This window comes from Aythya fuligula, chromosome 11, assembly GCF_009819795.1.
Source record: "Aythya fuligula isolate bAytFul2 chromosome 11, bAytFul2.pri, whole genome shotgun sequence".
Taxonomy (NCBI): Eukaryota; Metazoa; Chordata; class Aves; order Anseriformes; family Anatidae; genus Aythya; species Aythya fuligula.
The window spans coordinates 5,423,541-5,445,624 of NC_045569.1; the positions used below are offsets into that span (position 1 = coordinate 5,423,541).

The 22,084-nt window shown below is 35.8% G+C and overlaps 1 protein-coding gene across 1 annotated transcript in view; it reads left to right on the forward strand.

The window, feature by feature from the left end:
- Window positions 1-22,084, forward strand: part of FAM189A1 (family with sequence similarity 189 member A1) — a 129,553-nt gene that overhangs the window by 60,640 nt on the left and 46,829 nt on the right. The window contains exon 3 of the mRNA XM_032194951.1: window positions 15,486-15,596. Within this exon, the coding sequence (XP_032050842.1) occupies window positions 15,486-15,596 (111 nt within the window). The remainder of the gene's footprint in view (window positions 1-15,485; window positions 15,597-22,084) is intronic.

Below are 22,084 nucleotides of genomic sequence, written 5' to 3' on the forward strand. Positions count from 1 at the left end.
TCCTCTGCCAGGAAGCTAAGAAAAAAGAATGTGCTTATTATACTAGCGTTTTCATGTAATGTGCTTTGTCAGGCAATTTGATCAATTCTGGAAGATCATAATGTTTAGGGATTTGAATGGATATAATTTAAGTACTTTGAATGGAAATAGCTTTATCTTCACAAAAATTTGTACCAAAGGAAGTGACTGAATTAAAAAAGCAAATTTAGACAATTATCATTTTCTTAGTTTTGGAAGCTGTTGTTGTAGGAAGTTCTTGAAGGTTTGCGTTGTAAGTGCTGATTAAAATTTTAACCTGTTGCCTATCATAGTGAACTCAAGCAATAACTACTGAGAAGGCTTACTTATGATGAGGCTTAAAATTTCCCAGGTAAAACAATTTTCCTTGACCTCTTCATTTTTTGTAGATTGGCCTGTAATTCTGAAGCCTATAGAGAGATCTGAGGTTTTTGTGAATTATGTTCTATATGTTTTGCTTTTTGATGTATAGTGATATTGGGGATATTCTTATTGCAAAGTAATACGTATTTTACTATTTCATCCCAGATCTGTCTAGTCTTTCCCTTACAGAAATTTATCTAAGTGGTAGGCAGTTAAGGAATAGCATCTCTAGCTAGCTGTTAGCTTCTGAGCTTAACAGGAGTAGGTTTTTGTCACTCCCCTGAAATACCACGTGGCACAGGTAGTGCTCTGGAAATGAAAATGTTCTCGTATAGATTGCCTCAAAATTGTGAAGGATACTTCAAAGAAAGCGGGTTTAAAAATAAAACAATTGTAACTCAAAACACACACCAATGGTATAGAAAGACGATCAGAAATGAAAACATTACTAAGTAATAGCTATTAATATTTTGGGGTAGACATGCAAAATATCTGTGTGTCTGACCTTTCCAACCTGCCTCTTTCTAATTATGCTGCTGTCAGGAGGGGCTGCTTGCATAGCCTTCTGATGCCCGTCCTTGTCAGCAAGACAGCGTGAGCTTTTATTTCTTCAGGGTATTCTGCTACAGATGTTATGGAAGGTTAATTTACACGGTGCAGCATTTCTCTGGGACTTACATTTGTTCTGGAGGTGAATTGCTGCAGCAATGTGACACTTGCAAAAGTAATGTACTGTATATATGGAGGAACCCATTAATGCAGTTGCTATGGAAGCAGAAATTCACTCATGTAGATTTTCTGTAAAATTACTAGAGTACTAACACATTCTTTTTAATCTATTAATTTCAGATTACAGATCTAGCTGGCTCTTTCATTTAAATACATATTGTTTTCTTATATACAAAACTAATTTAGAAAAAAATCTTTTACTAACCTAACCATGTTTTGACATTGTCATGGAAATTTTTTGAGAAAATAGTATCCTATTAGGTAATTTTAATGCATGATATTTTTTCTTCCTCAGTGAATATGTTGAAAGGAGAATTAAACTTAGATATCTCTGAAATAGTTTTTAAGTTTTAATTCTGGCTGATATGGTCAAAATTCTATTCAAGAAGCAGTTCTGTTTGAAGTGGTTTTGATCACAGTGGAATAAACACTGCTTTTTCTGGCTGACTGTAGAGCTGCAGGAGTCAGTTTTGAAGAATTTCAAATTTACAGCTATTTTGAGTGGCATTAAAATAGGTTAGTGCTGTTCACTTTCTTCTGCTTTCAAAATATTATTTTAAGTTAGATTTCGTGTGTACAGATATTTTTATTTAGAGAAGCACTGGTGTATAGATGTAATTACATAATGTATATGTTATAGTTTGTTATTTTATATTTACATGATCTTAGGTATTTGTATCTTCACTGGAAGCCCCTAAATTTAGGAGAATTTGTAGCAAGATAGAAATCTTAAAGAGAATTTGAAGAAACCAGTTTTATCACGTACGTGTCAGTGGGGAGGGCAAAGGGACGTGTTTGTCACTTGTTGAACAGACAGGCACAATCAAGCACCTTATAGGCTCCAGGTTTTTAGCAAACACAAAATCTGTCCATTTCAGGAATCTTTGGTGCATAGGTCTTGAAAGCAAAAAGTAACGCTTTTAGTATGAATTCGCATAAAGCAGCATTACTGACGTTGCCTGATGCGTGTTCATCCACCCCCATGGCCAGTGGGATGTCCAAGCAGTGTGGATAAGGCTTCTGCTTGCAAAGTATCCTGTCACAGTGCTGCTGTAAAATGCTGTTACTTTTTGATTTGTTAGAAGTTTCTCAGCAGTTGCTGCAGTCAGCACCTTGGCAAGGAATGGACACGTGGAAGAAAATCCCCCAAATCCACACGTTAACTCCTATTGCTGCTCACTGAGGTGGGGAAGGTGCGAGAACAAGAGAGGAGTAGACTGTTGTGGGGCTATGAAAAGGTTGTGACAGAGGCCAAAAAGTGTTTTAGATAGCGGCTGAGGGCACTGGGCCTGCTCAGCCTGGAGAAGAGGAGGCTGAGAGGGGACCTCATCACGGTCTACAGCTTCCTCGTGAGGGGGAGTGGAGAGGCAGGTGACCTGTTCTCTGTTATCACCAGTGACAGGACCCACGGAAATGGTGTTAAGCTGAGGCAGGGGAGGTTTAGGCTGGCCATCAGGAAGAGGTTCTTCACCGAGAGGGTGGTCGCACACTGGAACAGGCACCCAGGGACGTAGTCACTGCACCAAACCTGTCTGAATTTAAGAAGTGATTGGACTTTGCACTTAGGCACATGGACTAAACTTTCGGACAGACCTGTGCGGTGCCTGGAGTTGGACTTGATGATCCTCATGGGTCCCTTCCAACTCGGAAGATTCTCTGATTCTATAACAAAAATGAATTACTAAAGATATACACGCAAGTGTTTGTTGCAGTCCTGGAAATGATAGGGAGGTGAAATAACCAGCAGAGCAACAGTTAGAATTATTCATTTGAACTAAGTTTTCATTTTCAAATACAGCTGGAGGTTATCCAGTGCTTCGTTCTCCATACACAGCTCAAGTACGTGAGCTGGAAGATTCTGGGTAGTAGCGTTGGTTTTATGCAGTAGAGGAAAAATGTCTTGGTTCCCAAGCTTCCTAGAATTACACTCCATTCCTGCTAGCACACTTCAGAAAGGTGTGGATGTTAAAAATGTTATTTAGAATCAGAACAGCAAATAATAACTTTGACCAATTTCTATTTAATTAATATTTGTGAGCTGATAGTACTAGAGCTTTATTACTAATTCAGGAACAAGTGTTGAACTTGTCAAAAAATATGTATTTATTTATATATATATATATATATATATAAAAATAAACTGAAAGTTGTAAGTTGGTACTGCTGTAATTACAGCATCACAGAAGTAACAAACACATAGTGTTATATGTAGAATATTAGCACATTTTTGGATCCCAGGGCTCTTGAAGAGTTTGGGAAGCAAATACCAAATCCCTATGTTTGTTATTGTCATTTACTACACTGCGACACAAGAGGAAACTAAGCTACACGTTCTGGTCTGTAAGCAGCTTCTGTTCCTCATGGTGCAAATACTGCTGGAAACGCACAGTGCCCCTTTCTGCCACGGACTGTGCTCTTGTCAACAGCTTTCAGGTGATTATTTTGAAGATGAATGCACTGGCTCTTGGTTGAACCTGAATGCCACTCTAGCAATAAGTAAAACTGAGTAGAAGAGAGGCAGACTTTTTTTTTTTTTTTTTTTTTTTTTTGGAAAGACGGTAGCAGTTGTTATAACCTCAAATAGCATAGTTTTTTGATCTAATCATATACGTTATTTTCTTTCCACAAAAAATAAAACTGTAGAAAAATATAGAAATGATACTGGCAGGCAACTAGTAATAAATTAATTAAACTAAAAGTCTACATGGATGAAAAGAAGTCAACAGAACCTTAACATGGTCGATTCAAATAGTGTATTCTGAATTTAATTTTCAAGTCTTCATCTGAAGTATTTAGCTTTGAAATTACAAACAGTTGCATGTCGTTTAATGTTTATAACATGGTTTCAGCTTTCTCTTAAAAAGTCAAATGGCCTCATTAGACCCAGTCAAATGAGTTTTATCTGGAGGAAAGTAATTTGATTTAGTAATGACTGGAATTGAATGGTTATATATGTTTCAGGATAAAGCAATATAATTTATGGTTCTTAACATAAAAGCATTAAATCTTTACCATGATGCTGTGCTGCAGAGCAGGGCATATTTCTGCCTGCTATATGGACTGTTGCTTTAGAGCTATAGAGAATGTTTTTGTTCAAACCTTTATTTTAATTTGGGCAAAGGACATGGAATGCTCAATTAAACAGATCTGAAATGCCAACACTTTTTCATTATCAGTCTCTTCTTGGCAAGTGTTGAGAAATAATTTTGAAAATGATATAATTGAATCATGAAACAAAAGAATCTATTATGAAGGAAATAATGGAAAGCTCAATTTTGCTTCTCCCTGTGCACTTGCAAACCATTAGACAACAGCATCAGTGTGATTGCCATTTCTGTGCAGTAAGTTTTCAACATGGTTTCATTTTAGAATGATGTCGCTTATGTATTTAATTACTTAAATTGTAATTAAATCAAGCTTGAGTTTTATCTTCTGACATTCTTGTGCTGTATACCTCACAGCTGAATAAATTGTAAGGCCAGAAGGGATCAGTAAAATTGTATGATATGACCTTTTAAAATAGCAGCCCAAAGAACCTTGATCATGAACAGCAAGACTACTTTCAAAGTCATGGCAGGTAGTTGAAAATATTTCCAGAAATGCCATCTGGTGTTGCCTTTGCGATGGACATTCCACCACGCTGATATAGCACATAATATTCTGATAGTTAAGGAGTCTTATTAAAAATCAAGACTTCAGTCTGAATTTGCCTAATTCTGGCTTCCCGCCATCATTAACTGACTGCCCTTTCTACTTAATTTGAGATGCACTCTGATTTTGCTCATGGCAGGACCAATAAGCCTTTACAGACAGGTTTTCTTGGAAAATAAACTCTAGTTCCATTATAGAAGGTAACTATTAGAGAAGGAAGGATTAAAGGTTTTTTATATGCTTCTCAGAATCTGAAGGTATCTTTATGGGGAGTCCCTGCTAGTTTGCTTGCCTCAGTGATTTTCCAAGGGGCAGCGTGCCGCTCCCTTCCTCTGCCACATCCCCAGTATGGGTCCTTCCATGCTCCGCGCCCTGGCTTCTGCTGCTTGCTCCACACCAAGACTCTCCTGCCCACGTCTTGCAGCCTCAGGAATCCTCCCTGCCGTGAGTAAGCCCAGTTGCTTCTTTGGAGGAAGCTCATCTGTCCCTCCTTCCAGGCTCCATGTAGGTGCAGTTTCTTAGTGCACATAGGCGCTTCTTTGTGTCCATTGCACCGTGGAGAACGGAAGAGACACTGCCCATCACAGTCTTTTTCAGTCTTTGGATTCTGTGAACCAAGAGATGGTTTTAAATACAATTTTTATCTTAAAGATCTAATTATAATAATATAATAACAAAATTCAACTACTAGTACTTGATTTAATGTGAAGTAATCCCCTACTGAAACTCCATGTTGGTAGGTTTTTGAGATTTTGCTAAGCCTTCAGAGGGACCATTCGCAGACAGTACATAGACCATTATCTGTTACTCAGTGTAACATACCTTAAAAATACATGATACTTATTGTTAGGGGAATGATTATTTAGGTAAATAGGTAAGAACGAATGTTAGTCTGAAATAAGGTAAGGTATGAACTTGCAGTGCTTCAGCTACTTAAAGATTTCCCATGGGCATACTATATAAGACATGAGTTATTTATCCCTCAGTGAAATGTGATGAGCTGCTTGTCTGCATTGCAAAGAGAAAGGATGCATGGCTATTGTGGGAAGTCAGAAATCTTCCTACTAAGTTCAGCTGATCTGACTGATCCAACGGGTAACTTGTATCTACATGTATACCCCCCTCATATAATTTTGCATTAACTCAGTAATGGCAGTTAGTGATATCGTGGCTTTGTAATGCTTGGTGCTCATCAGTTTTCATTTTAACTTCTGGTTGTGTCTCATGTCTCTATCAGGATGGAAGCTATAAATTCTGTAGAATAAACAAAATTTAATGTTGCTTCATGTAGCCCACATATGTCAAAGCTTTGTGAGCAAAGTACCCTGCTGCAAGTTGTTAATCTCCATACACAATATCTTACAGAGACAAGCACTTTTGCCTCCGGCTGTTGTAGCTGCTTCACAAATCATATATGTGTGTATTAAATATATATGTATATATATATGTATATATATATTTAAACCACATTATTTGTAAATATATTTACTGGGGTTGAAAAAGTCTATTTTATCTAATGTAAAAATACAGTGTTCCAAAAAATTCTTGCTTTCTGCAGAATATTTCAAAATATGTACAAAAATGTTCACTCAAGAAAGACTTTATTAATTTTCAGAAAAATCAGGACAGGAATTAACAGGACAAAGTTTATAGGCACAGTATTCCAGGTATGGAGGATATGCAGGTTTGCAAAAGCAAGCTTCATATGCCAATTCATTTATTTTTTTTTTCCCTTGAGTTAGACTACACAGCAGTGTCGAGTAATGTTTCATCATCAAATTCACATTCTCTAAGCATATCTTGACTATCAAGCCACTGAAAACCATGATTGGAAGAAGTGGTTGAAATGCCAGCAATTAAAACAAAATCCTGTTCTACTTCTCCAAAATGGAAGTGAGAATGATATAAAAGCTCATTTTGCAAATAAGGTTTTATCTGATACAACATTTATGTTTGGAGGACTTCAATTACATTGCAGAGAAAGGTTTCTTCTCTGTATTATTAAGTCATTCTTCAAACCACATGTAATGTAAGCTGTTCCTTTTTCCTGTGCTCCTGTGATTAACAAAAATATTTATCCATATAGAGTAGTTCTTTTGCTTTACATGTTTACCTATTTTTTTTTTTGCATATAGTCGCCATAAAGGTATGTGTAGCCCCAAAAAAGAAGTGAAGGTGGAATTATCAGGTTCTGAAATTGGAGGAATATTACCTATCTGGTATATTTGCTTTTGGCTAAAGTTCTCAGTGAGTCAACTTTCACAGAGTTACAACTGATGTGAGGCTGTGTCATATTTTGACAGTTGAAAGTGAAAGTGCAAACTACTTCTGCAAAAATGGCTCATTCTGGAATGGCTTATTCACCCCCAAATTTTTTCTTCATCCGCTCTAAGGAAAATGTTGCATACATGCTTCAGTCTACAAAAGAAAAGGATATTTGCCCATAAAAAAGCAGTGCAGTAAGATTCAACAGATGGTTAAAAGAAACTTGAAGCTCACCAAGGTCAAGTTCACCAGGATGGACCCAGAGAAAACTGAAGGAGTTCTTGACGCATGTATTCGGGTACATAAGTTCTTGCTTCACACATTTTGTAAACAGTTAATATGATGAGCTTCATGACAGTATTATGAAGTTACACAGTCTGAAAGTTCTCACTTCACATCTGTGGAAAAGGCATTCAGTTGAAGTATCTTGCCTGAGGCCAAACAGCTCAGTGGCAGAGGCGGAGTTAAGAGAGATGATTACTACCCTGTGAAATCTGGTGTCACTTCCTTCCAATGTTATTTTGTACAGGACTGCTGCTTTATCAAAAATATATGTAGCAGATATCCTGTGCATGACTTATTGCTATTGGGGGAAATGTGCTGACGAGTATGACTTAAACAGTGAATTGTGATAAATGTTGGATGATGGCGAGAAGTTTTCAAGTCCTCTGCTCATAATCACCTTTGCCTGTGTTTATTGATCAATTAGTTCATTATTGTTGTACTTTGATTAAGGGATGTAAAATAATGTAGCATGAAACTAAATATCACTTAAACATCTTGCATATGATACAGTGAGGCAGTCAGAATGTGGACTTTGTGATAGATGAGAAACCTTCTGTTGGACTGCAGGTGCCCTGAGCTCACAGGGATACATGAGGAAATGGCTCAAAGCAGGCAGACATGTAAAAACATCCTATGCTGACTCTTACCAGTCAGGAAGAGGGTGTGAATAGTTTTCTCCAACTACCAAGTTTGGTACTTGCCTTTCAGTAATACACACAAAATGCTAGGTGTTATTAGGAAAGAAATTCAGAACAAGCCATAATATCTTGTTATATATGTCACAGCTTAAATCCATATATTGAGTGCCAAGTGCAGTTCCAATTACCTCATTGAAAAAGCATAAGAGAAAGCTGACAGGAATAGTGATAGGTATGATGACTCTTTGTCTTGAATAAGACAGATCCAATTTTACAGACGACATTACTGGCCTTGAAAAGGTCAACAGGGAATAATTGTTCATAACTTTTCTTGGCACAAAGTGGCACCAAATGAAATGGCACATTTAGAACAAAGGAAGTATATTTTGGGGCAGCACATAATTAAGTTGTGGAACCTATTGTAAGGAAGCTTTTTTAACCATTTTCGTATCTAAATGTCATGCCTACAGTTTTAAAGCATCACTTTGTGCATTGGTTATCAGGAAAACATTACTCTTTACCTTCATGGGAATTAGCCCATATCTCAGAAGAACGCAGACACCAGTGTATATGGAGGTTATATACAACTCCAGGCTGTCAGGCAATGTATTGTTTTTAAAATGTTCTTTCTGTCATATTCATACATGCGTTTCACAGAGTAAGTAAAGAGAAGTATGCCCATCTTATGCATCCATGGAGGTTTTTGGTATTACATTATGAAGTTCACTTCCATTGTTGAAATGCATGAGTCATTTCTGAAAAAGTCAAGACACCAGGAATATAATTGTTTGCATTTTTATCTATAAAATGTTAATGCAGTGCAAATTCCTAAGTTGCACTTTATATCTTTCTGTGAGGCATTTGTCCATTTTACCAAATTGTGTAACTTTTTCAGTATTGGTGCTGGAAATTTTTCTGTATATTATTACTTGGATAACAGAATCAGCACCTCGTATTTCAAGACAGCGGCTGATTTTTCATTATTCACATTTTTTCATTCAACTTTTGGAATGCTTCAGTAGTTAATAAAGCCTCTGGAGATCTGTTCTGAATCAGAGTTGTATCATCTTTTATAAAGTTGTATCATGATTAAATAAACTTGCAGCGTGTAAGACATTTCTTCAAATGTCATATATAAGCTTTTCCATCTCATCGGCTGACATACATTCTCGCTAATTATGCAAAGAATAAGAATTTAAAGCAACATCCTACTTGTAACATGTTTAGAATATTGTTGAAAGAGAATGCCCTGAGTATTCAATACCGTTGTAAAGCATAATATAATCTTAAGCGCTTGTTTTTTGCATTATGATTGACAACCATTTTGAAGCCAATTTAAGCTATGCGTTAGTGTCACAGTTGTGTTAGTTTGGGGGAAATACAACTGTCTTTCAGATTAATTTATCATGTTTTGTTGTTCAAACTAACAAATGTAAATAGTTGTCACAAACTCTGGCACTCCTGTTCCCAGTGAGGCGGTCTGGGAGGAAGTTGAACCTACTGATCCTAGTCAGTAATGTAAAATAGAAGGCAGAATGCAGACAGTGAGAGGAGAAATGTTCTAATGGCACATGCAGTTTGTAAAATAATTGTGTAAATAAAGACATTTCCATTGTTAAATTAACATGCATTCTTAAACTTGTGTTCTATTCAGAACGTTGAGAGCATTACAGAAAATTCTGCTGCAATGTGACTGGAAAGGGATGTTGGCAAAAGTTGTTTCCTAATTTTTAGTATAATCCAGTGAATAAATTTTCAGAATTGCACTTTATATAATTTTTAATCAGTTATCAAAAATAGTGTTTAGAAACATGAAAAAGGAATGAGTGATCAGAATAGGAAAAAGAAGTGATAACCATGCTGTTTTTTGAACTTTTTCAGTGTACTTGGGCTCTCTTAGTCTTAATGATTTCCATGTTATTTATTTGTAGTTGGTGATGCCTGTACAGATTTTACTAACAATAGGACTTAAAATAACTTCCGTTATAGTGGAAAGATAATATGACCTGTTAATGTTAGGGGTTAAATATGTTTTATTCTTTCAGTATGGAAGTTATTGTGGTCTTAACACATTGTAGGTTATCCCTTGAAAAGGCACAGTAGGAACTGAATTTTCGTTCTGTGCAGACATGTACAGTGGAGTATTTAATTAAATGTGCACATTAGAACTGCAGTGCTTAAAAGCTCATTCTTGATACACTGGGTATATTTGTATTTTAAGCAGTTTTCAGAAACATATGATACAATTAAAGCCAATTTCTGGAATAATTAAGTGGGATAATTCCATGCCAAATTTTAAATTGTTTTCTTTAGCTAATGCCTATCTTAGAGTATCCCTTACAGTGTTTAGTGAAATACTTTTCATCAGGTTGGTAATGCAGAAACAATTAAGGCTTATCAGAGTACCTGTGGTAATTAAACCTTTTCTTCTTCTGATTGGGCTCATCCTATCTAGTAATCCTAGTTGTTTACTGAGAAGGGAGTGTTAAAAGTGAATTTACAGAGAAATGCATATATTTATTATAGTTTAATTGATACGTTTTCCAAGTTCATACATAAGTTTGCCAAGTTTAAAGAAAAAAAGTGGGTGGAGAGGAGGGGAAGAAGAAGGCAGACTGACATGGTCTGTCATACCCAGGCTGCTGAAGAAAGGTGGAAGGGACAGTGCTGTCTGTATTCAGTGTTCAAGGTGACATTTTTATAGGCTTTAATTTGTGAAGACAGATTTGTATTTTCAGGATTTGAAAAAGTACTAAAATGCATTTTCTCTTCTTCCCAATCATGAGGTGTACTCTATGTTATTAGTTTATTTATGTGGTGTTAATAGAGGCAACTTGTTAAAGGAGTTTTGGTTTGATTTAATATTGGTTTTGTTGCAGGTGCATTAGAACTCCCTATGTCTTGTGTGTTTTTTTTCTTTTTGATTTATTGAAACATTATAAAGATCAATCAAATGAATTTTGTGTAATTTTGTTATGTAATTTTTTTAGATAAGAAGGAAGGTTTAATGAATCTGGAAAGAATTCTGTTACAAAATTCTCTCTTTTTTGTTTATTCACCAAGTTGCTACATGGGTAATACTGAAGCTCATGTGAATATTGTCATAGCAATTCCCTTATCAGTGAAGTCCCAAATTAAATAGTAGCCTGTTAGGATAGCATGATTAGGTCTATTCTGTAGTATTTCAGTCACTTCTCCCACAGTTCTTCTGAGTAACATTTGATAAGGTATTTAATCCAATTATTTTTCCTTAAACATTGAGCTGTATTTTTTTCATTTTTACAGCAGTGGAGGATAATAGCTACAATATATCTATATATGTCAGCAGAAACTGAATAAATTTAGTCTAATAAAGTTCAAATCAATCCCAGTTATTTCACGTTTTTGTTTAACTTCAGAAAATTTAAGTGTGGAAATTAGACGCGTGAATTTTAATTTAATGAAAAATGCATATCTGACTTCATCTCAAGCGTTGCGTAACATAGTGTTGACTTTCCATCATAATTCATGACAACTGTTCCTTCAAGGGGTTGCAGGTATTTTTGTCTTTACTGCTGTACTTGTGCTAATATCAGAAAAGAATGATTCATGATAAAAACATCGAGCACACTGTACTTCTTGATGTCTGTTAAGGTTGTAATTGATATTTTTATGTCTCCTTTTCTCTCTCGTTGCTCCCAGTGTGGCTGTGAACTTCACCTTAAAAGCTGTGATAATAGCATGTCAGGTCAGGAGTGTCCTCTTCTGTCAGTCCAAAGCTTTGCTGCTGTTTGAGAACCTTTGAGAAAGAGTATCAGAAATACTTAAATAGCTTTCAATAGGCTCTTTGTCCTCTAGAGCAGGCAAGATAGTTGCAAAAGCCTTGCACAGGATGTCAAAATTTTCTAACTGTATGGCCAGCCCAGCTTTTGTAATGCCTAGTCCGGGATATTGAGAAGCAAGGCATGAAACTGCAAACCAGCGAAGACTGGTGCGAGAGAGAGCTCCGGGGTTTGGTATGTGACCATTTCATCAATGGCTCTAATCTGGTCATGGTCTAATGCGACTTCTGTACATAATGGGAGACTTGCAGTGAAGAGCAGAAAGGAGAAGAGCTTGTTGCGTGGTTTTGGCTCAGTTCTGGATCCTCCTCTCATCTTTGCATGCGACAAGAGGACGAGGTCACGTCGGAAATGCCAGTAGGGTTTTCATTGTTAATGAATGCTGATATGGAGAAAATACTCTAGGAAAACCTGATGCAGGTTATAAACCTTATTATATCAGCTGTGATGCTTGGAAGAATACACAGCTGGCAACAAAAACTGGTAACATGACTTCTGTCCTTCAAACAGTAATGTAGAGATTAAAGTCTTTTGGGGGGGAATTATACACAGTCCTGATGACTTTATCTGGAATTTATATGTGTAGTAAAAGGACTGGATTTCATCAGTCTTAGTCTCACACCATGTATTTTTCATTTTCCTATGATCCTACCCAAGTCAATCAATATAAAGTTAGAGGATGTTCACCTTTTGTTACTTTGCTGGTTGATGAAATGCAAAAGCTTTATCTGAACTGCACGTCTCAGAGCAAAGGTATCTGAAGTTTTCTTTTCTTACTTTCTCTCTCTCTTTTTCTTTTTTTTTTTCTTTCTTTTTTTTTTTTTTTAATTACAGAAGTGTCCATTTTCACACCTGGCCACTGTTCCCTGAAAGGCAGTCAGGACTTATTCAAAGATGTCAATTTTCAGGAACTTGTGTATAGTTTATAAGAGGAATATGATGTAATCAATAATGTGTTTTTGTTTGTTTGTTTGTTTGTTTTCCAGGAGAACTTGTAGTATGAGGCTAGCATCTGAAATACTGGCAACATAAAAAATAATATTAAAAAAAAATATATATATATCCTGCTTTTATTAAAAGTTCCATGAACTGTTCAAAGCAATTTATAGTTGGCCTAGACCAAGTACCCTGTGTATATAAATAAATAAGCTGAATAGTCAGAAAACAGATTTTAGGGGAATACTTCTGGGAGACACAAGTATGTATTTATTTCAAAAGCACATTAATTGCAGTTAAAAGCTTATCACAAGGATCTAGAAGTTTGCCATTAATAGTTTGCTGTTATTACCTCTTTTCTTCTATTTTACTACCAAATAGCAGAGAAGATTAGTAGCATAGGTGAAACAAAGCCTATATATTTTTTTTATTTTGCCAAAATGTTCTTGGTGCCTAATAGCCTTGCAGTACCAGTTGATCAGTATTATCAGAAACTAAAGCCTTTGAGTTAAGTCCAGATTTACGGTACTCTAAATGATAGCTGTTTGCTTTCAATCTAAAAGATGATTAAATATTAGGAATACTTATATTAAGGGAACTTACTAAGTTATTTTGCTATTCATGTATGTGTCATAGCAGGGCACATAGTAATAACAAGTACTTATTCATTATTAAGAGCTATTTTCTGTGACCTAGATTAGCTTTACCTGTTGCTCAGATATAAATGATCAAGTACCTAATTGAAGGTTCTAGCCTACTTTCATATTTACTTCCTGTGGTTACCATTGTGTGACCAAGCATAAGAAGAAAAAAATCAGAATGGAAATCAAAAATCAAGATACTTTTTAAGGAAAGTCTAGATAAAATGGTACTTTATCCTTGAGATATGCTGTAAAACTGTAAAAATCAACCTGAACAGAAAAATCAATATGAATGCATATAGTACAGAAAACAGAGAATCCACAGAATTGTACATCAGCAGACAAAGGAGAGAAGTCAGTTTTAAACTAGTTTTTTAATTACTATGTTGAGAATACCGCCTTTTACTAAACTTGAGATGTACAAAGCTCTGTATTAATGATGCATTCTTTTTGTTTAATTTTGAAAAATGAGCACTGGTAGTACTTTCGTATTTGGGTTAAAGAGAAAGAACATAGTTCTTGCAGTGAAAATCATTTAGAAAGCTGAATTTCTGTTAGGGTAACAGCCTCTAAAACAGGAGAACTGAGATGAGTAAAGAATTGTTCTTGGTGTGTTTGTAAGCTAAATGTTTTTACAACTGTCGCTCTATCATGGATATTATTTTCTTGCCTGTAGTAGCAAAAGTGAATAAAACTAATGGGTTACAATGATTAAAAGTACAAAAATTATAAAATAAGATGATATTTAAATTTTGAGTCTTCAAGGTATTCACTACTGCAAATTTTATGTTACTAATGCGGGATGAATGTTTCTCTGTGTATGTCACAGTGTATATGCAGAGACGGATGTTATCTAGTTGCCCATTATTATATGGTGGCAATATGTATTGTATTCTAAAAGCTTTGTCTTTGACACTGATTTGCCACAGATTCTTTTTCATGCACATAGTATAAGAGTACTCGATTGTAAAAATAAGATGAAGTGCTTGAAGTAAATCTTGTTTTCATTCAAAATATGCAGTGAAGATATAACTTCATCAACCCTTAAGAGCATTAATTGTGAATTATCCTGTTAAGTAGGACTTAAGTTGCTGAAGAGGGAAATGATTTGAGTTTTGTGTTCTTCACTTGAAAAACACTGAAAAAAATCCAACCGTTTTGGGTCAAAGACTGCCAAAGGTAGCACATGCATTTGTTGGATACTAACATCTTGTGAGAACAGATCAGAACGCTTGTAAAACTATGGATATGTGCACAGAGAAAAACAAAATCAAACCACAAAACTCCTAACAGATTTATTTTTGCTAATTTCAGATAACTCAATAGGAGTCTAAGTGTTATATGGCAATGTGAGCACTGAATATTTAAGAAGGCCCCGTACTGAGTACATTTGTTCTTGTCTTCTTCCTGCTTATGCCTTTCAATTTCCCTACATATTGAGTTCCCCACATACTGAGGTTTATGTCTGCTCATACTGGGCTAGCATTTTTTATGTTTAAAGCAATAAAATGATAGTTAAGCTCGTGCAATCAAGTTAATGATTGTTTTCACATATCTTGAAAAGAGGGGGAAGGAGTCATTAACGCAATGGGTAGTTGATATGGTAGATGTTGTTTAAATTGTAGTTGTTTAAAAAACAAGTACTTACATATTGAGAATCTTACTTTTTTTTCCAGTTTGCACAAACTCATGATTTATGATATTCACGGATCCTTTTCCGCTTTAAGATATTCATTTTCTCATCAAAAAGGAATTAAATTGGTTTAAGACTACTTTTGATTATAACAATATTTTTTGCAAACCATGTTAATTAATAAAAATAAATCTTCATGATATGTGACAAATGTGGGAGATAAATGGATTATTTTGAAGTGGCTGAAGGAAAATAAGTGATAGTCAAATCCACTTTTGCTATTGGTGTTTCTTTTTGTATGAGAATCAGGATGTTTTAAGATTAAGTAATATTCTACTTTCTTCTTCAGATTATATAAAATCCATGTAATCATCCATGTAATTGTATGCCAGGATGGAAGTTCTTGAACGTATAAATAATTATTTTTTTTCTGCTTCCCTCCTGCAGTTGAATAATCAATAGGCTTTTTTGTTTGTTTGTTTTCGTTTCGTTTTATTTTTTCCAGATAACCTTTTTCATGCTGCTGTCTGCAGTGTGCGTAATGCTGAACTTGGCTGGTTCCATTCTCTCGTGTCAGAACGCTCAGCTGGTAAAGTCCCTGGAAGGATGTCAGTTGGTGAGTAATAAACAAAAAAAATAATAATAATAAAAAAAATAATAATAATAAAAAAACTGCTAAAAAAGGGCAATAGATTTTTTCATTTGTTTGCATTTTATACATATATTGCTTTAATTTCCAAACAGTATGTGTTTCACAGAGCCATGTATAGCCCTTGATAAATCGTGTTGGGAAAAGTTTGAGAATTAAAGTGCTGGCATATTTACAATATCGTGTCACCTCAAAGACTTGCTTCTTAGTATTATGTTGGAAACAGACTAGGTGAAACACAGACCACATCAAAGCAGCAAAGTGCAGTGATTACCATTTGATGTTAGCAGTGTCAGGATTTCATCCAGTGTCTACTTCGACAGCCAATGTATTTCATAGAAGTGCTGATAGTAATTTTTTAGTATGCATACATTTTTTTAGGCCAACCTAAAGCAATTCTTTTATAATTTCTAAAGCAAATGTATGTTAAATAAAATACAGAATAAAAACAAAAATTTACAATGATATGGCATGCTCTGAATTGTTAAAAAGGTATAGTATACCTAAGTTCTTTATGTTTGTCTTTTAGGAGGAGCATGCATATATGTTGAACTCTAAAATAGTTTCAGATTTCAACTCACAAACAAATCTATAGAACTAAACTCCTGCTGGAAATCTCTAATTTAAAGTAAATAGTAAAACAATGATTACTTTCTTTGTCATAAATTGGGAAACAAATGGTATTAAGTTGTAAGAATGACAAATGAGCTCAAGAATGTTTATGGACATGCATCAGTGCTCTTTTTAGTGTAATCTAGCTGACAGTAGACCAATCGCATTATCTAAACTGCATGAGTCCGCATTCACAGAATTCATTAAGTATTAGTGATATGTGAGCATTTGCCTGTATTGGCCGTGTCCTTTGGGCACGCCCCAAAAAGTTGATTTGAATGATAAAGAGAAAAGTAATTTTCACCTCTAATATCTCCACAAAATGCTTTTGTACCTCTTTTTTTTTTTTCTTCAGCCATTGTTTTCCCCTTTCTTTCTGTCTAACACAATCCTTCAGGCATCCATTTGAACACAATGTATTTAATAAAAGTAAGTAAAAAAAAATATATATATATATATACACAATTTCAGCAAATATTTAGAAAGGCATGTGAAAAAGGCAGAACAGGAAGTCATTTGGGTGTAACCTGTCACACGCTTACATCTTGTTTAGTCAGTGTTTAAGCCTGTGTTTCGTGTTCCTGTCACCCATCCTTTTTTCAAAATGTCTGCAACTACATAAAGGAGTGAAGCTTTCTATGGTGTTTGTGATTTCCAGCTGTGCTTAGGGTAAAGGCATTGCAGAACCAGATGGGTGCAGCCATATATATATGTGTGTGTGTGTGTGTGTGTGTGTGTATTTATATAAAAGTAACCTTTTTTTTTTGGCTGAAGGGGTCCATCTGAACTTGTGTAGAATCTTTCAACTCCAAGCCGACATGGGTTTGACAGATGTCCAGTAAGTTGTGTGAATAGACTTCAAAGAGCAAATCCCATACTAGATGGAGAGGAATGCACATATCAAGGAGAGTGCTGTTTGTGCTGTTGTGGCTTAGTGCATGCAGGCAAGGGTCCTGCTCCTTCTATACATGTATGTGTACTTTTCTAGTTCTTTTAGGCAGCTGTCTACAAGCAGGGCTAGGTATGACTCTGACTCTCTCGGACTGCTGGTTGGTCCAGCTGTGGCAGCACACTGACCATGCACACCAGCTAACAAGTTAAATGCACAAGTCTTCAAAACAAAGCAGGTTGGAATGTTTTCAATGGCGTTCAGTGATAAGGTGCTGTTTGGTGATGATTCCAAGCCTATCACCATTTAATTTCTAAATTATATTTTAATTATAGCACTTCAGAAGTATTCAAGTACAGGTGAGTGTTTGGGGAAAAGGAACAAAATGCTGTGATAATTACTTCCTTTATTATGAAAAATTGATTAGTCCTCTGTGTTGAATTTGGATGTTGTTACTTTTATTGCTAATTCCTGAAGAACAGGATTCTTCTGCTCATTGCAGTTTGTTTCTTGAAGAGGCTTCCAGTGACAGAGTCGTTTTCCATCCAAGCGTTTAAGGGGCATACACTTAACCATAGGACAGCTACCATTCAGATCAGTGTGAGAGTTCATTGTACATAAAGAGAATGCATGAAGTATTTGTTTATTATCAGCTTGAAGGAGATGCTGTTGCACTATTTCATTTCTTTAGTGCAAGATTTTTTTCTAGGGCATACATATCAAAACTTTACCCTCTTGCCTGACGTGTTTTAATTCAAGATACAGCACAGGAGATCCGAGATGATGGAGAGAGAGAGAATTACATGCTATTTTTTGAGATGAATAGGCATTTGCAACGTGTAGTATGTGTCAACATCCTTTATGGAATAAAATTGGGTTAATGAGAATCAACAAAGCGGCATTGCAAGGACAGAAAATTGAAATAAGTTCTGCTTAATTAGCACATTTGTAAACAAAAGAAGGCAGTAGCTCCAGCCAGTGGGTAAATGCTCACAACTGAGGGGGGAAAAAAAAAAAAAAAAGAGTAAATAGCAAGTCTTTAGTCTTTTAAATGTTCTCTTTAGTACTCTCTGTTCTGCTTATGAACCCTGTGTCTCTGACTGAAATCTGGTCAGGATCATAGCCTCTATATGAAACTTGCTGCTGTAGAAGTAAGCAGTGACTGAGCTGTGCAAACAGCTGAATTCTCGGATCATTGATAGAAACAAAAATGACTAAATTTATTTCAGATACAGTTGTTTTTCTTTTTTTTCAGCCTTTTTGAAAGAATTGTGTTCTAGTTATATGCGATGATTTCCACTTTGAAATTTAATACTATTTCAAAACATTCTAGATTCAGTGGTTTTCATTATTTGATCTGAATTTTCAAGTAGCCTTGGGATTTTCTACTGTGTGTTTTCCTGTCTCTTCCCTCATTTATTTTGCCTTCCCTTGTCCTGTGCTAATAGGCAGTCAGGGAAAGGAGTGGTATCAAACAAGTGCTTTCAGTGGGCAAGCAGAGAGACAGTTCGAAAGTGGAAGCAGGCTTTGCCTTTGGGTAGGGATTCTGGGATTAAGAGGTGTAGTGGGTGGGCACATAAGGACTTCATCAGAAGGCCCCACATGTACCCTTGTGGCAGAATTCAAGGGAAACCTTTGTTTCTTTCTCCAGGCTAATGGAATATTATCACTCAAGCAAGCATTTTGCAAATAGTCCTTTGCATTTTTTCCAAAGCTGGTGCACTCAGCTACTAAATTAAAAATGGAATGGTTACTTTTTGTTTGTACTTCCGTCAGCTTTTCATTCCTGCTATAGATTTTCCTCTGGACTGGTGGAATGCTGAGCTAGCAAAATAAGATAAAACAAATGTTCAAACTGCACATTTCAAAGTTGAGAACATGATGAAATGCTAACTAGCTTTGCACCGTATGGTCTAGTTGCTGATGAGGGCAGCTAATTTCACTGTGACTGTTCATCATATCTCAGTTGTTTCAATATAGAGAGTTTCTTCTGCCCATGCCTTACTTAGATTTTCCTTAGCAAAAGTCGTATTTCAGTCAGTTTGTGGACTTGCACGTGAATTGTATCACAGTGTTGAAATGTTCATATGTAAGAAATTCTGGTGTTCTCTTCTTAAAGACCACCCACAGGGAGAGAGACGCTAATGAACACCACTGCTTTATGATTAAAGGCAGAATTTGACTTAGAATTTGGTAATATTTTGTGTTGAGCATGTGTAGTTATTAACGTTTGTCACTCAAAAAGGAAAAATACCATTTTTAGCAGCTTGTCCTAAGCTTGTATTTCATGTTAATTCCTGCACTGTGTGACTGAGTGTACGTTACCATAACTCTGAATCCTGTGGCTGCCTTCTAGGATACAAATCTAGAGTGACGCAGCTCTTTGAGAGAAAATTCAACTTTTGTAGACATGTTTTTCTGAGGTGAAGTTAATGTCCTTTGTAAAATGTACCAGACAGAAATCTGTGAATGGATTTCCAAGCACAGTACGCTACAAAAGTCAAATTCAGAATCATTACCCTAAAAGAGAACCAACGAGGAAGTAACAAAACAATAAAATAAATTTCGTCCTTGTCCGGAAAATGTACTGGGAAGTACTGCAGTTTCAGTGCATGAGACAAATAGTTGCTCTTCTTTCTGTGTGAACTTTAATGTTTCTGTCAAACCCATTGATGCTGATTTTTTTCAAAAGGAATTTTTGTCACATTTTGGGGAATGTGTGGATAGCTTTAAAAATGTGATAATACAATCTCCTGTATCAAGGTGTTTAAATTCAGAAGCATTTCACATGTGGAGTAGTTGTATGAAGGAAAAGGAATGAGAGAAGTGTCTTGTTTTGCTGTAAACATTGGGGATTTGTTGTAGGTTCCATAATGCATAGTTTTGTGTGAAGATGAAAAATGTGCTCACAGTATGTTAGCATTTTGAACATAAAATCTGTGAATTTAGTATTTGTGATCTTTATCCCGCAGCTCAGCAACATTCAACACTGCAGGACAAAAAAATACATGTAGCTTCGATGTCTTGTTACAAAAACCTAACGACTTTTTGACCCATGATTAGCTGTAAAAACTACAGTGAAAACCTCAAGCTGCTGCTGTAAGTCAGTGGAAGCAGGATGTGTACAGAGCAGTTACACACTCAAGCTGTTCATTAAAGTGTGTATGAGAAACAACATTTCTGTCCTACAAAATTCTCTTTCAAATATTTATCTCTAAAAATTATGTTCAGTGTGATAGGGTATAGCAGTTTGTATATTTTAATTTATGATCTACAGTGGCACAAGAGAATTTTGCTGGTTTTATTTCTTAGTCTTTATTTGTCTTTATTTGGTGCACCTGCCATATTGTAAGTCACTTAGTCATTTAAAAAAATAAATGTTCTAGTTTGAATCAAACTTAGTTTTGCTTATGATTCAGAAAAGTAGTAATAGTGCCTATCTTTTTATGGAGATGTTGCTTATAATGTATTTTTCAGTTATACATGCTGAAATTGGCTTGTGGTTCTAGAAACATAGACAGGAAGGCTCCTTTTCCCCTGAATTATGTTTAATTGGAATAAATGGAGAACGGAAAAACAAAGGAAGCACAACTTGATACAAGATGAATGGCATAGGCCAGTTCCAGAACTGAGGTTTCTTTGTATTTCATTTTGTGCTGTAGCTATGTTCAAATCTGTGCATATTTAAAAATAGTTCTTAAAAACCCGTCAAAATATATACTTGTGGTTGTGGGTTTTTCATTCTTAGGCACCTATCAGATTTTTCTCCTGATATTTCCCTAACTCTCGATTTTCTCCCTTAATGGATCCTTCTTCTCTTTGCATAAGCTGCTACAAAGATCAAAAGTTTGTTATAAATGGCTAAGTCCCAAATAGGGTTACAATCAAAGTTTACAATTTATTAAGCGAATAGAGGTAAGCAAACAGTGCTGGGTGTGCCAGGAGTCTCTGCTCCACCAAGACGCACACCAGTTACATCAAGCAGCTGATTTTTATGCTCCTAGGCTAATATATATATTCATTACTACTTCTAAAAAAAAACACAGGGTTATTATAATTAGTTTTCGGAATCCAAACCCTCCTACTGGAGCATGCGTATCAGTCTCCAGTGGTCCCTCTGGGGGTGTCTGGGGGTCTCTCGTGCTGAAGGCTCATAGTCTTCCTCTCTGTTGTCCTTCTCCTTTGTCCAACTTGGCTGTATGTTGGAGACTTGTGCAGCATCCCCTGCAAGCTTTGTCTTTTAGTCATTCTTCAGCTTTCCCCTTCTCCTTAATCTCCTGGCCAGATGTCAGAGACTTGCATAGTGTCCCATGCAACAGTCATAATAGTTAGCAGTTATTCTGAACCCCCCCCCCCCAGATATCAGAGACTTCAAGGAAAAGCCTACAAATACATTTCCCTTCAAGCTCTCTATTGACATGAATTGCAAAAACATTCCTTTGCAAGATACAAGAACTATATACATTAACCACTCTGGTTTTCTTAGACTTGTGGTTATACAAGGGTATGTAAGACAGAAGGTCACATTCATCATACCCTGTGGCCCTAGCATTGTTCCATACTGACACAAATCAGATGAACACATTTCACAAGTTTCTTCCCATAATCATACCAGCATGGCTTTCTTGCAGTTAACTGTAGTGTTTTCAACTTTGAACTCTTATATTGTGTTTTGAATTTTTGTCATGCTGTTCTTATGACACCATCCTGAGTGTCATGAGTGCATGTGCACTCAGAATTTCTTTGTTAAAACACCTTTAATACGTAGACAGAATTTGATGAATTGATACATGAAAAAGGTCTTGTCTATGCACATTTTTTTACGATATTGTGGTATAGGGGATTTTCTGTCCACACGCTCACCAGTATGTTACCTTAATACGTCTGAAGTTCTCTACATTGCTGGAGGATCCTTTATTTTTTCTGATCCTCTTCAATGTAAAAATCAGATTTT